The sequence below is a fragment of the Polistes fuscatus genome, unplaced genomic scaffold (genome assembly GCF_010416935.1).
Source record: "Polistes fuscatus isolate 324 unplaced genomic scaffold, CU_Pfus_HIC Scaffold28, whole genome shotgun sequence".
NCBI lineage: Eukaryota > Metazoa > Arthropoda > Insecta > Hymenoptera > Vespidae > Polistes > Polistes fuscatus.
Window position 1 is genome coordinate 658,566 of NW_025113105.1, and position 15,649 is coordinate 674,214.

General features: G+C 32.3%; 3 protein-coding genes across 3 annotated transcripts; 2 read left to right on the plus strand and 1 right to left on the minus strand.

Moving 5' to 3' along the window:
* Positions 1–3,840: 3,840 nt before the first annotated feature.
* LOC122519022 lies at positions 3,841–5,219 on the plus strand. The gene is made up of 2 exons (XM_043638189.1): positions 3,841–4,467; positions 4,585–5,219. The coding sequence occupies exon 2, from the start codon at positions 4,601–4,603 to the stop codon at positions 5,207–5,209; it is 609 nt and encodes a 202-aa protein (XP_043494124.1). The 5' UTR covers positions 3,841–4,467; positions 4,585–4,600; the 3' UTR covers positions 5,210–5,219.
* Positions 5,220–8,094: 2,875 nt separating this feature from the next.
* On the minus strand, positions 8,095–8,697 carry LOC122519014. The gene has a single exon (XM_043638180.1). The coding sequence runs from the start codon at positions 8,695–8,697 to the stop codon at positions 8,095–8,097; it is 603 nt and encodes a 200-aa protein (XP_043494115.1).
* A 2,190-nt stretch (positions 8,698–10,887) lies between these two features.
* LOC122519039 (phosphatidylinositol 3-kinase catalytic subunit type 3) lies at positions 10,888–15,571 on the plus strand. The gene is made up of 10 exons (XM_043638202.1): positions 10,888–11,146; positions 11,432–11,626; positions 11,705–12,134; positions 12,217–12,312; positions 13,089–13,634; positions 13,751–14,223; positions 14,321–14,509; positions 14,591–14,766; positions 14,847–14,921; positions 15,000–15,571. Exons 1-10 carry the CDS (start codon positions 11,073–11,075, stop codon positions 15,398–15,400), a joined length of 2,655 nt encoding a protein of 884 aa, XP_043494137.1. The 5' UTR covers positions 10,888–11,072; the 3' UTR covers positions 15,401–15,571.
* Positions 15,572–15,649: the final 78 nt, after the last annotated feature.

The following is a 15,649-nucleotide window of genomic DNA, read 5'->3' on the forward strand; positions in this document are numbered from 1 at the left end:
ATCAGTCGCTCGAACGTCGCTGGGGCATTGCATAACCCGAAAGGCATAACCCTGAACTGCCACAATCCTCCTCCTACTGAAAACGCCGTCTTACTCTTATCCTCTGGGCGCATCTTCACCTGCCAGTAGCCACTCTTCAAGTCCAGGGTCGTGAACCAGACCATGCCAGCCAAGCGATCTAAAAGATCATCTATCCGTGGCAGCGGATAGGAGTCCTTCTTCGTGACTTCATTAAGCTTCCTGTAGAACCGCGCGCGCCTCCCCCCGTAAACTCGTCGCGAGAGCCAACGCCCTCACCGATTCATCCCAGCTATTCGCCCTAGCCACCAACTCGAAATGTGAAAGAAAATCTCCCAAATTCACGCTGGCGCGGACGCTCCGCGGCTAACGTCTGCCCTGTTTCCCTACGCTCCCATCCTAAGAAATCCCCTCGAGAGCAAGAAGGAATACTTAGCTGCGGTCCACTTCGAACTGCAACGTCCGTAGCTTCCAACCGCGCGCTTAATTCAGCGTTCCTCCTCTCCTGCTCCTCCAACTTCCCTCGCTGATAATGCAGCTCCTCCCTGAGCTCCTTCACCAACGACGCGAGAGCCTGAAACTCCGCTCCTTGAACCCGCTCCTTTTCCTCTGCCTGCCTTCCCCGACGACCTCTGGCAGCCATACAAAACTCACGCACACGTTTCCGTACAAAACGGATCAAAACGTATCCCGGACGAGCCCCCAAAAATGTAACGCTCCCGCCCAAACACAGATTTCGTAAAACAACAAGAACAGAACTTTATTAAACAGCGCGAACTCTTACAACCGTTAAGGCTCTTTCTACAGTTTCCCGTATTACAAACACGTCAGTACTTTCCGAGCTCCTGTCAAGTTCTGTTGATCAACAACTCGTAGCTTGGAAACGGCCTTCACGTCCTTTTTCCAAGGACGGCTCGAAACAGGGCCGTAACAATATATATATATAATATGTTCGTGTAAAATAATAAAAAGTAAAGTTACTCTTTACGTGAAATAAACTTCATGACGTTGTGTATACGCGAGGCTGTTCTTAAAGAAGATAAATGAAATATCCGGAAAGAAATATAATAGCACAGGAAACTTGATTTTAAAATCAAATGTTAGAGTATATATATATATATACTCTTATATATATATATTGGTACACATACCAACTTCCAAGATACAGCTCAAGTTTATGGAAATCTTAATTCTATCTATCTGTCCTTCTTCTGCCATACGTGTCTATGTATATTAATATTATTGGATATACTAATTAATTGGTTAGCTTCCTAATTAATTGTTCTTTCTATAAAATCTTCTTTACTCCGTTACTAAAATTAGATAACATATTTCTCTGTTATTTTTACGTAACAATACGTAATAAATGATTTAACAATCCTCGCTAAAAGTTTTATCACGAAGTGTTTATCGATTGATAAAAAAGTTCGACTTTGGTTCAATGATTTTTTTTTGTTGAATATTATCGATACCAGAACTCGAACGTGATCTAAAATTGTCTTATATATTTAAATCGAATCTTAATAAAAGTTATTACTTTACTTTCTTTTTTCAAATCTGTTTTATATACTTATACAATATTGTGACGTCCCGCCACGACCATCTTCTTCAATTTTTTCACAGTAGAATAATATTAACTAACAGAGACATTATTACAGTGATTTATATAAATTTCAACCGAAACCATTTTTAGTAGTAAGTACCGAAAAAATTACAACAGTAGTATTGATAAAGGATTAACTTATCATAACCAATTTATAAAATGCACGTAACAATTGTTCTCGAAACCTAGTTGATTTTATTAAAACATATGTCTTCTAACGATACAAAAGCAACCACGATATATCATTGGAAAATGCCCAAAAATTCGATAAGCCATGTGCCTGCCCCCTACCATCAACCCTTTTTCGTAAATACGTGCTAATCATAAAATACCGTAGACCGCGTGGCCAGGAGGATCGGAGAACGTGAAATCTAAGATCGAAAGGACCAACTTTCTCCTATTGTCTCCGGGACCCCATTGTCGCCATGAATACATTGCCATTCACTTAATAAAGAAATCTCTGTTAGAATCCTCGCCATGAAAGACATAAATATTAAACTAAAACTAATCGTCACCCGACCGATAGACTAAACTTAAACAATTATGAACTAAAAGAAATGCGTAGAACTTTCTCGAATGATTTTAATGGAAAAATATGGAAGATCCTCAAATAGCTTAGACTTGAATCCTCGAAACTCAGAAATACTAAAACAATTGCTGAAATACGAATCCTCTATGTATACTCGTACGACGAAAGAATAAATGAAAAAGGAATTATAGAAATATTATTAATGAATAATTAAAAAAGGATTATTATATGAATATCGTCGAAACTAATTAAATAAGATTCGAATGTTAAAGGAAGGAAAATGACTGCATGTTATAAGGATAAACGATGGAAATATGTAAAGGAAATATTAAATAAGACTTAGATTTTAAGAAACTGTATTAATTATCTACGTAATGTTAATGAAAATATGTGAGCCTTCACAAGAATGTTCTAGAAGTTGTGGTGCATCAGGAAGGCTTGGGTTGGCTTGCGCCAAAAGGGTGGAGAAAGGACAATCCCCTCCACGACAGAATCTCTGGTCCCTATGAAAACTAGGAGGGCTTTGCCCTCACGCCTTCACTCTGACCTTAGTTATAGTAATTAGCTGTGCTTTGTTGTTTTGTAAAAAACAGAAAAAAAACAGCATCATGTCAGTAACTACATCAGTTTTTTCTTTTTGTACAAAAATTTCAAGAAAGATCGAATTTCTTCTTTATTCACTCATTTTCAAGTGACAATAACTTTTTATCTAATAAATGAATAACACAACTTTTTGTTTTTTATTTTTGAAGTTAATTACTTTATGCTATGTCACCTTTCAAATTCATTCATTATTACCAGATCCGATTAATATTACCAGAATTATGCGATAGCAAAACTTCCTATCGGGAAAATACGAAAAAGTTTCTCCCAAATTCAATATTTGAAGAGATATCTAATACAGTACTAATACGATATTGAAACAACAAATTGATTTATAATGAACATATGTTGACTACTAAACTAACAATAGACTAATAATACTAATAATACATTAAATTCATTAAATTCATTAAATCAATGAAAAAAAAAGAATAAATGGTAAAATTTTGGTAAATTTGTTCTATGAATAATACAAAGAAGAACGGAATTTTATCGATTACTTTTATTTTCATAATGTTACACGATATTTTTATATTTACATACACATGAAAATAGCCGGAAGCTATTCTGAAATTTTTGCTTCCATGGTATCGTTAGAATCTACTTGTCCACGTTACGTTCTATCGTGACTTTCGTACGAGTATCCCAACGTTAGTTCTCGAGAAAAAGCTTATTGCGTCGTAGTCATAGAAATTTAGTAGAAAAGAAATCTACGAAGCTAGATTATTCGTGTATTACTATACGAGTATTATTACTATTACGAGTATTATTACTATTACGAGTCACCCTCTGCACGTGTGTTAGAGAAATCTTACAATCAAAAGAAAAATCATACTCGAATTTATCTTTCGATCATTTCGATAGAGAAAATGAAAGATTACAAAACATTTGGATACGTTCATTGTATCCTAAAATAAATGAACACATTGATATTTCAAGGTTACTCTTATAGTCTATTTCCTTTCAAACAGACATTCCAAAAGTAAGAAAAATTTTTCTTTGAAAAATCAACAAAATCTTTAGCTTGACAAATTTGGAAGTACTCTTGCACGGTGGTAAACCCTCCTAAAGGGAAATTATTCTTTGTGTTTCTCCTCTTCCTGAATTAAAAAGTTCATACCTGAGGATTAAAATATCATTTAATTTTCTTTCAATCGTAATTATCAATAGCGACAAAAGGAAGACCAACAATTGGTTTTGTCCCTTTTCGATACTTTTTACAGTAAAGGACAGAAAAAACAGAAACCTTTTGCTTCCTTATTCTTCCTATTCTTCCTTCACCAATGCATGTGCCCTGCACGTGCAGGATCAACAATTAGGAACTTTCCCGTAAAACTTTCCCTTTTTTACAATGGACGCATATTGTTTTGGTCAAGGTTTCCACCACCATGAATTCAAAATTCATTCAATTTTTGTCCCCTCTCCTGATACCTCCTGAACCTGGAACCCTATAGAAACCACTTCCCAAAAAGTTTTTCCTTATTACTGTCTTGCCCATCGAAGCTAATAGTCGTTCTTGCCAAGAAACGTTCTTGCCTTGTTCAAGTTTAAGTTGCTCGAGTTGAGTTGTTCGAGCTCCATCGATTTTCATTTGGGAATCCTAAGTGATACATCAAATTCGTTTCTTCGTTTAACGAAGAATCATCCAACGTGCAACTTCCTCGTGCTCGTGCTCGTGCTCGTGCTCGTGTTCTTATTTTTCTTAATCAACGAGGTAAGGTATTTTAATAATTACACGAAAAATCTCTATCTTACGTACGAGATAAGGACATAGTGTTCGTTGCTGAAAGTGAAACAAAAGATCTAACGAATAATTTTCAATTTGTTTTAGAAATATATTCGACAAAATGAAGGATACCACTGTCAAAGAAGATTTGGAATACTTCGTATCTAAAGCTATTAGACTAATTGCTAAGTTCGATCCAAGTAACAATGAATTTATTTGTTGGGAGCAAAAATTTAATAGAACCACGCGTAGAATTGAGCTACCGGATGACATGAAAGTATCTTTCCTATTAAAACTGATTGAACCTCATGTTTTAACCGACGTCGAGAAAGAAACAGGATTAAGTCTTACAGAACTAAGTAATTCCTCGTACAAAGATCTTGCACATATATTACAAGATACTTTCAAAGAAGTTCCGGTATACGAGTTGTATAGAAGAACGTTCAGAAACCGAAAGCAAAGAGAGAACGAATCGACATCAAGTTTTCTTTACACGCTTGAAATTATGTGCAATAATTGTAATTTTGGACGTCTTAGAGAGGCTGCCATAAAAATACAATTTTGTAACGGTTTAAGAAATGAATTGATTCAATCTGTATTATGGAAACTGCAGGAATTAAACGCGGAAGAAATGCTAGATATTGCAAAAGAAATGGAACTCCATGACAGATACGAAGCCATGGGAATTCATTATCCTTATCCGGATATAGTTTATAATGTACTCAATTAACTTTTATTTTAACTTTTTACCTTTGTTTTTTTTTTTACCTTTTAACTTTTAACTTATTTTTCATGTAGAAAATTTTATAGTTTTTTATTAAAATATAACTTTATATTGATTGTATTATATTGTATTATTTAAAACATTGTATACCAAAATTAACAACACTTTTGATAATATATACGAGTTATTTTTTATTTTTCCGAAGGGGTCAGTTTGATGGGTAATGATCTTTCTATAGATAAATACATATCGATTTTGAAATATATTTTCAAGAAAAATAGAGTGAGAAACAAATGGAATAGAAAGATAAATAAGCGAAACCGATAAAAACGATCGAGATTCTCTAGTGGATTATAAACTTGTATGTACATGAACACACGTCTATATGATAATCGTCAAATCGAAAGAGTAGGAAATTCGCCATAGCTTCGGAAAGATATATACCTATTATGATTGTTTTCGTTGCAACCAATACCCATGTACGTCTATCGATTTAGAAAATTTAGTGACTTTCCAGGATTTTTCGAAAATATCGTCGTATCATCCTATATCTCGACAAATTTCGTTTCAATTTCACGAGACACGTTATATATGTCATCAAGCATTCTACTCTTTTTTCTTGTTTTATTTTCACGTCACCGCTCAGGAAAACCCCTCAGGGAACATCGCCTTTTTTCTTTCAGGAATGTAAGATCGTCGAAAAAAGTTGATCACTCGTCGTGTGTCGTGAACAAGAGATCTTTGTCTTTTGTAATATTTACAGAAGGATCTGTAGGGAGCCACTGAGGTAAAAGGTAATGCACGTTTCATCTTTAAATTTCCGAGATTTCTCAGAAAATCCACGTTTCTTCAGTTTTGGTGTCATCAACTTTAGACGATTTTAATTTGTACTAGTGCATTGTCATACACGCATACAATATGACCTATGTCATACACGCATGACATAACTTACATTTTTATAACTATAGTAATAGGCATTACACTTTTCTCTTCACATTTTCCCAAATACGCTAAAAGAAATATAACTTCAAAAAACCGAAAATTTTGTTGAAACGTTTTTTCATATGATCCTTTAAAGGAACACGGTCCAATGACTTTATATGTCTACACTTTGAAGTTATGTCGTGCGTATAATGCACTAGTACAAATTAAAATCGTCTAAAGTTTATGAAACCAAAACTGAGGAACCGTAAAGGAGAAATCTCAGAAATTTCAAGATGAAACGTGTATTACCTTTTACCTCAGTGTCCCTCCCTACAGATCCTTCTGTAAATATTACAAAAGACAAGAATATCTTGTTCACGAGACACGACGTGTGATCAACTTTTTTCGACGATCTTACATTCCTGAAAAAAAAGGATGATGTTTCCTGAGATGTTTCCTGAGCGATGACGTGAAAACTAAAACAAATTAACATAGGTATGTATAAGTGTATTATTTGTGTGTTTTCTGATATCTATTAGATTATTTTCATCGATAAATAAATATCTATGGATAAAGTTGGGAAAAAGGAAAAAATGGAATTCGCTTTACAAATATCAATGAATAAGAAAATCTCTACCTCTCTCTTTTGACTGAATTTCAAATAATATCAAAGTAAAATATAAAGATAAGGATAGCAGAAGCTATGTTTATTTGTAACATGGGCGTACTATCTTCAATGCATCTTGTGGTTATCTTCGTATCTAGTCGTGTCTTAAAAGTGCTTTTTTGAATAACATTATATTCTTTTACTTAGATGCATAATAAGAATGCTATAAAAAGTGAAGAAAAGAAAGGAAAAAGTAAAAAAAGGAAAGATAGAAAATGTGTAGTTGAAAGAAAAGAGATGATGACGTTCGCTCGAGCACGAAGGAGAAGAAGAAGTTTGTAGAACAGTGTCAAGACGATATGATTGGTATTACGAAAGAAAATGAAACGTGACGTAAAAGTATATAATAAGTAAGGACGTTGAAACAGATAACGTCGAAATAATTTTTCTATATTACATTTTTCTCAATTAATTCATTTCAAATATCGTTTATCTCATTAAAATTCTTTTGCATTTTTTAACAAATTTTCCGTTACGCGAATCATCAAATTGTAAAATTAAACTGGATAACTGTGCTTTTCATTAAAAATAAAAAAAGAACAAAAAGTAAAAGAAGGAAGAGAACTCTCGATCGATATTTTCTTACAATATTATTTATCGACACTTAAAGTAATTCGGAAAATGTGACGGCGGATCGATGTGAAACGACGATAGAGAAACTTTTCGAATACCAACCGCTAATGTAGGAGGGTGGTAGAGAATGTACACGTTTAACCATAATTAATGTCTGTTATGAAAGATGTTTCTGTTCGATGTTAGATAGTTTATGTAAAGAGAATGATTTATGATATATATATATAACGTGTATAAAAGAAATAAGTTAATCGTTCATAATGTATAAACAATAGGTAAATATTTTGTAAATTATAATTTTTATTTCTTTTCACTACCCTATAGGTTGTTACTTTGGAAATCAACTTTAAATATATCCCCTGCAGGTATATATATATATACCAATTTTACTTTCATTTTTTTCAAAGTGCGCTTGTGTCTTGAATTTGTGGTTGTTCATGCGTATAACATATCTCCCACTTATGACATCGCCATTTCATAATTATTCAAAGTGTAATAATTAGTTTCAACTAATTAACGATAAATAAAAAATATTTAATAAAATAAAGTTAAGGAGCCGGACAAACAAAAAGTAAGTAATTGATTGAAACCAAAAAACAATAGAAAATTTCATTGCTTTGCTTAGAAATGGGAAAAAATATTTTTGTTTTTTTAATTAATAATATATATATATATATATATATTCGGTTCATAACGTTCTCCGACGTCTTCCGATTCCCAATCGCCATTATTCTCTATCGTAACACATGTCTTCGTTCAAGCCTCTTTCTTCAATTTCCCTATGAATTCCTTCCATCCAGCTTTTCCTAGGTCTTCCTCTTTTCCACCGTCCTTTTGGTGCCCACATTAGTACTTGTTTGAGTAATCTTTCGTCTTCCATACGTTGTACATGGCCAAACCATCTTAATTGTTTTGTTTTTATATCGTCAATTATAGTATGCTTTACATCCATTATCTCCAATATTCTTGTATTTCTGATTTTATCTCTTCTTGATACACCAGCGGCTCTTCTCCAGAAGTCCATTTCAGTTGTTCTGAGCATATTTTCGGATTTTTCTTTAAGTGGCCAAACTTCGCTGCTATATGTTATAATACTCTTAACAATGCTGTTGTAGATGTTATGTTTATTCTCTTTGAAAATACTTTTGTACCATAGGATTGTGTTCAATAATGCGATAGCTTTCCTTCCTTGTGTGCACCTTTCTTGGATATTCTTGTCCAATGTTCCATCTTGTGTAATTTTAAGCCCCAAGTATTTATATTCCTGACAGTGATTGATAGTTACTCCGTTTTCCAATGTAAGATCCTGCTGTATGCCTCCAACGCACATATATTCCGTTTTTTAGTATTCACTTCTAAACCCCATTTCCGGTACTCTTCTATGATTTTTTTACGGGTTCAATATCGTGATAATCCTGGGCCATGAGAATCTGATCATCCGCGAAACATAGAGTGTATAGCATGTTATCATTTAGCGGTATACCCATATTTTACATTTCCTTTTCCAGGGTTTCAAAACTTGTTCCAAATATATTTTAAATAACGTCGGCGATAGACAGCAGCCCTGCTTCAAATCCTTATTCACTTCAAATCCTGACGAGATTTCCTTGCCTAGCTTAACTTTTGCTATATTGTGGTGGTATATATTTTTTACAGCTTTAATGAGGTTCAGACTAATGTTAGTTTTATCGAGGGCTTCCCAAAGTTTACTTTGTGGCACAGTATCGTATGCTTTCTTTAAATCTATATACACTAAATGAAGTTCTTGATTGTACGTTATTTGTTTGTCTATTAACTGTGTTACACAATGAAGATGGTCAGTGGTGGATCTGCCAGCGCGGAAGCCGACTTGCTCTTCGGCCTCTAAATCTTTATATTCTTCTTCAATTTTATTTTTAATAATTTTTCCGTAAACTCTGCTGATGGTACTTGTGACAGATATTCCCCGGTAGTTATCGCATATACTTTTACTGCCTTTCTTGTGTATTGTAGAAATTACAGACATCTGCCATTCTTTTGGTGTGACTTCGCCATTCAGACATCTATTAAATAGATCTCTTAGGTGTTCGTACAGGGTGTTGCTACCATATTTGAGCAGTTCAGGTGCTATGTCGCCAGGTCCAGCCGCTTTCCTATTTTTTAGGGATCTGCATGCATTTCGTACTTCTTTTAGCCTTAACCGAGTCGGTGAGCTACTTACAGTTATATTGACACTTTCTTGGTCTTCGTTTTTAATAAACTCTTTTCTATTTTCTACTAGTAACTGTTTGAAATAGCCATCCCACTTTTCCAGAGTAATCGGTGTTATTATATCCTTTTTGGTATCTGTTCTCAACGTTTTAAGGAATTTCCAACTCTTTGTGCTTCTTGTCCCCCCTATATAGGCATTAAGTTGATTGCATTTTTTTGTCCAACTTTCGTTTTTCTTCTTAATTGATAATAACTAATTAAATAATTAATTATTGAAGTTAGAAATTATGGATATTAAATTAGCAATTTGTTAGCATAATAGTGTACTTATTCATTTTTCTCTGTTATTTTAAACTACGTTGCTTTACTTAGAAATAAAAAAGTTTTTGTATTTTTAATTAATAATAACTAATTAAATAATTAATTAAAAAAGTTAACAATTATGAACTTTTAATGAGCAAATAGCTAGCAATTAAATGCATTTATTCATTTTTTTTCAACTATTTGAATTCTATGACAACTTTTTAATGCTCAACTTATTTTAAATAGCACAACCATCACCTTTTTTTGTTGCAGGTTCCAAAGGAAAAGAAATATATCATCATTGTCTGAGTAAATTAACAATCCATAAGCTGGCTTATTATGAAGAAAAGATTCGAATGAATATATCCTCTGTAATTACAAAACTAATCATTAAAAATGCCTACGTAGAAAAAAATTATTTTATAAATAAATCGTTTGAAACCTTATGTCTCTTGTAGCATGTCGTTTATTTGTTTAATTGTTTATTTGTTTATTGGGATAAAAAATTGTGAGTGTTGGCTGATGACTGTATCGTGAGCCATAAATTTACCACTTGGTAAAATTAATTTAATATATTCTTAACATATGTACAGACCTTACATTGCTTTTCTAATTTTCCATCATGTGAGCAATTATGAATTTTGATTGAGCAATTAGTGAGCAATTAAGAGCACTTATTCATTTTTTTCTGCTGTTGTGTTTTTATGCCAACTTTTTTATACTATTTTTTAACCATAAATAAATATTTTTGTAAAAATATAAAAATACAAACTTTAATAATAATGAGAATTAAATAATCAAAACATTTAATTTTGAGTAATGAATTTATACATAAATTTAAATAAATTTAATATTTGGCAGTAGTATTTTCGTACTGATTATTATAATTATGATTATATCAACTTCCTTTCACGATTAATTCAATTGATAATTAATTTTAACTTTTTTAGTTAATTATTATTGCTTAAAGAATTTGTAATAATAAAAAAATAAAAATATTTCCTATAAATATAAAGTTACCGACAGAGCAATAACTAATATCATCATGGCGAAGTAACCAAACATTGAATTTCGTAGTGTGTATTACTCGTATCACAGATGTGCATTTAATGTGTAATAAAATGCAGATGCAGTGAAAGAGAGAGAGAAATAGAGAGATGTGTAGTAGAGTTTTACTAAATTTGTAAATTCTTAATACATTATAATTATTTTATGATGGAAGATATTAGTGATAAGTTTTTTTACGTGTACAGTTCATCTTTAGATACCAAAATCCAAATTAAAATGTAAGTATTTATTCTAAGCAGATTAAATTAAAGATAGAAATATTAGTATCAGCTGGTTATATTAAGTAACTAATAACAACTAGTAACGATATTTGAATAGGAATAAATTTGAAATAATGACGTTAATGTTAATAGCATAATCAGATTAAGTCTCTTAATAATGATGATAGCAATATCTAATATAAAATTGGTATACATTTGACAAGTGTTGCTTCTGCGAACATTTAAGTCTTTCGACGGATTAATAATACAATGATAGTACTAATGTATATTATTATTTCACAGAGGTACCTTGGAAGGTAAAAGACAACGACCTGAATATGATAAATTACTTCTGGATCCGATGTTAAAATATTCTGGTTTATATAGTGCGAGCGGTGGTAAAGGTGATTTATCAGCTTCGCTACAAGTATGGGCTGGTGGTAGACCATTAGCTTTACCAGTTCACACGGCCTACAAACACTTCACATCGCGTTGGAAGTAATAATGAATTCATTAATATTTTTTATTTGTCTTATATATTTGGTGTAATAATAAATATTCATTTATATTTTGCAGCTGGAATCAATGGGTTACTTTACCTATATCTTTCTCCGATTTGCCACGTGATGCTCATCTGTGTATAAGTTTATACGATTGCGCTGGACCTGGTAGACAAATACCTGTTGGTGGTACAACCATATCTTTGTTTGGAAAACATGGTGTGTTTCGTCAAGGAATGCTCGATCTGAGAGTTTGGCCTGGCGTAGAAGCTGACGGAAGTATTTGTACAAGCACTCCTGGAAAATCAAGAGATCACGGAAAAGAACAAATGCAACGTCTTGCTAAACTTGCTAAGAAACATAGGAACGGACAAATGAACAAGATCGATTGGTTGGATAGATTGACGTTTAGAGAGATCGAATTAATAAATGAGCGAGAGAAAAGGGCATCAGAGTATCTTTACTTAATGGTTGAATTTCCAGAAGTCACAATGGATGGTATACCGGTATGAAAATTGTTCATAATTTAGGATATAAACTTTCTTACAAATATCGCATCTTATTTACAACATTTTTCTATCGTTTCAGTATTCTATTGTGTATTATGAAAAAGATGGAGACGAAGTTGTTCAACACAGATCACAACCGGATGTTGTTACACTTCCAGATTATGAAATTTTACAAGTAAGAAAAATTATAATCTATAATGGATTTTAACTTTTCTATCTTAGATGAAACAAAAACAATTTTTGTATCGATTTAAGGCCTTCTTTAGAGCATTACTTTTGTAAAGTCAAAGAATCTAAGGACATTTTATGTTTCAGAAAAGCGAAAGTTCGCTTTTTCTATTTTACCTGTGCAATTCACAATCAATAGAAACAAAAATTCATGAAATTACTAAAGAGGTAAAAAGAGCTGTCTTGACATGATTCATTTAGATTTTCTTGCAAGTTGGCAATAATAATTACGAAGAAGGCTTATAAGATGCAGTATAAAAAACTTTTATTAGTCAATGCGTATTGACAATTATCTAATCTGAAGCCATACTTATTGAGAAAGTAAGTAAGATGGTAAAAGGCTGACAAATACAAATATTTTATTCTTTCAAGTAGGAAAAAATTAATTAATTTTTCCCCTTCCTAAAGAAAAAAAAGTATTTGAATTATATATTTCTTTTTATATTACTCGAGTCATAATGGTGAATGTCAGGTAAAATAAAATTACGGGTATTAAATTTTCGTTATTGTTCTTGTTATCATCGTGATAATCATTGGCATAAAAAAATTGTATACTCTATTTTGAAATATTGAAATATTAAAACAGATTTTGGAATATAAGCAGTGCTTATTTATATGCTTGAAATAAATACTTGCTGCTCTATTTCCAAAGATTATTATTTAAAATCGTAATATCATTTTATCAGTATACTCCTAATAAGGTCTTTTTTTTAATTATTTCAGGAAAACCTTGTAGAAGCTAAACATCATAAACTAGCGCGCAGTTTACGTAGTGGTGGAAACACGAGAGAATTAAAACCAACATCTAGCGTTCGAGATGCATTAAATACAATATTGGGCTATCCACCGACAACGACGTTAACTACAGAAGAACAGGATCTTATTTGGAAATACAGATTTTATTTGTCAAGTCAAAAGAAAGCATTGACTAAATTTGTAAAATGCGTTAATTGGAAAGTATCCGGAGAGGAACGTCAAGCATTAGAAATGTTAGCTATTTGGGCACCACCAGATCCAGAGGATGCTTTGGAATTACTCGGACCGGCGTTCACGCATCCAGCTGTAAGAAGATATGCTATCAAACGTCTAAGTCAAGCTCCCGATGATGATTTAATGTTGTATCTCTTACAACTAGTACAAGCTTTGAAATATGAAGATTTTGAAGGTATGAAAAGTACTTTTCAAGCCTTCTTACATGATACAGAAGAGAAAGAGAAGTTTGAGAGGGATATAAGACCCGGTGATGCAACTTCGACTCCTATGACTGCTGTAAGTTTTTCATGTATATATATATATAAATATTTAAAATAAAAAATACCAACAATTACTTTGTCACATTAAATGAATTATTCTTTCTTTTTCTAATATTACATTTGCCTTTATAGTCAATAGAGTCAGCAGAATGTCTATCTACGTGTCAAGATACTTTTATGGACTTGGCATCATTTTTGATAACCCGTGCTTGTCAAAATTCTACCCTGGCTAATTATTTTTACTGGTATCTATCGATCGAAGGTGAAGATCAAAATGATCCAGTTATAACAGCCAAGCAAGACACTCGTGTAAAAGAAATGTATATCGCAGTAATGGATATGTTTACTACTATGTTAGCGCATGGCAATATTGTCTGGCAAAAGAGAAAAGATTTTCTTTTAAGACAAAAAATGTTTATTGATCAATTGGTATCTCTTGTAAAAGCGGTAGCAAGAGAGAGTGGCAATCGTAAGAAGAAGGCAGACAGATTACGAACGTTACTAGCCGATCCGGATCCTGCCTATAAAATGAATTTTTCTAATTTCGAGCCAATACCTTTTCCCTTGGACCCTGAAATTTGTATTAAAGGAATTATTCCTGAAAAGTATGCAATTATATTTTTATATATTCAATTTTCTCTCTCTACAATTATATATATTTATAATAAGAGAATCAATCTGTGTGTGTGTTTTATTTTACAGAGCAAGTCTATTTAAATCTGCTCTTATGCCATCTAAACTTACGTTCTTAACAACCGAGAATACGGAATACATTGCCATTTTTAAACACGGCGATGATTTGAGACAAGATCAATTGATCCTGCAGACAATAGCCCTTATGGATAAATTATTAAGGAGAGAAAATTTAGACTTAAAATTGACACCATACAGGTGACGAATTATCAATTATTTATCGTCGTGTTTGTTATCAATTAAAAAATAAACAAGAACTAATTGTTAAATTATTTTCAGAGTGCTTGCTACAAGTACAAGACACGGTTTCTTACAATTTATCGAATCTGTAACTGTAGCTGAAGTTCTCGCTAGCGAGGGTTCGATACTAAGTTTCTTTCGAAAACATCATCCTTCCGATACAGGACCTTATGGTGTTGTACCTGAAGTTATGGATACGTATGTTCGAAGTTGTGGTGAGTAAAAATTATTTCAAGATTTAATTGTACAGAATAATGAATTTTATAGATATTTTCATAATATTATCAAATTTTAGCTGGTTATTGCATAATTACATACGTATTAGGAGTTGGAGATCGACATTTAGATAATTTACTTTTAACGACGTCAGGTATATTTAATTGATATATGCTATATGTGTCTGATATTAGGTGTGGTTAATGACTAATTAATTACATGTATTTTATAGGCAAACTTTTTCATATAGATTTTGGATATATTTTGGGTAGGGATCCTAAACCTTTACCACCACCAATGAAGCTTAGTAAGGAAATGGTTGAGGCCATGGGTGGTGTGACATCTGAACACTATCATGAATTCAGAAAGCAATGTTATACAGCATTTCTCCACTTGCGCAGACATGCTAATTTAATATTAAACTTATTTTCATTAATGGTTGATGCTAGTGTACCAGATATAGCTTTAGAACCGGATAAAGCGGTCAAAAAGGTTCAAGACAAATTACGATTGGACTTGAGTGACGAAGAGGCAGTTCATTATGTTCAAAACCTCTTAGATTTGTCTGTTACAGCAGTAATGGCCGCATTAGTGGAACAATTACATAAATTTGCTCAATATTGGCGGAAATAAAATGAAAGAAAAGATAAAAATAATTTTTAATACGATCTTAAAGACTGTATCCCTTTATAAAATTTGCAAATATTAATCTATTGTACATAAATGACCGTATATCTATAAACAATATAATTTATTGTATTTTGGGATTATTTTAGGTAATAAAGATTTGATAATAATGTTGAATTATGTTAATAATCCTAATTTAACATTGGTATATAATATTTAAACGATACAACAATTTTTATTTCAATATTAACAATA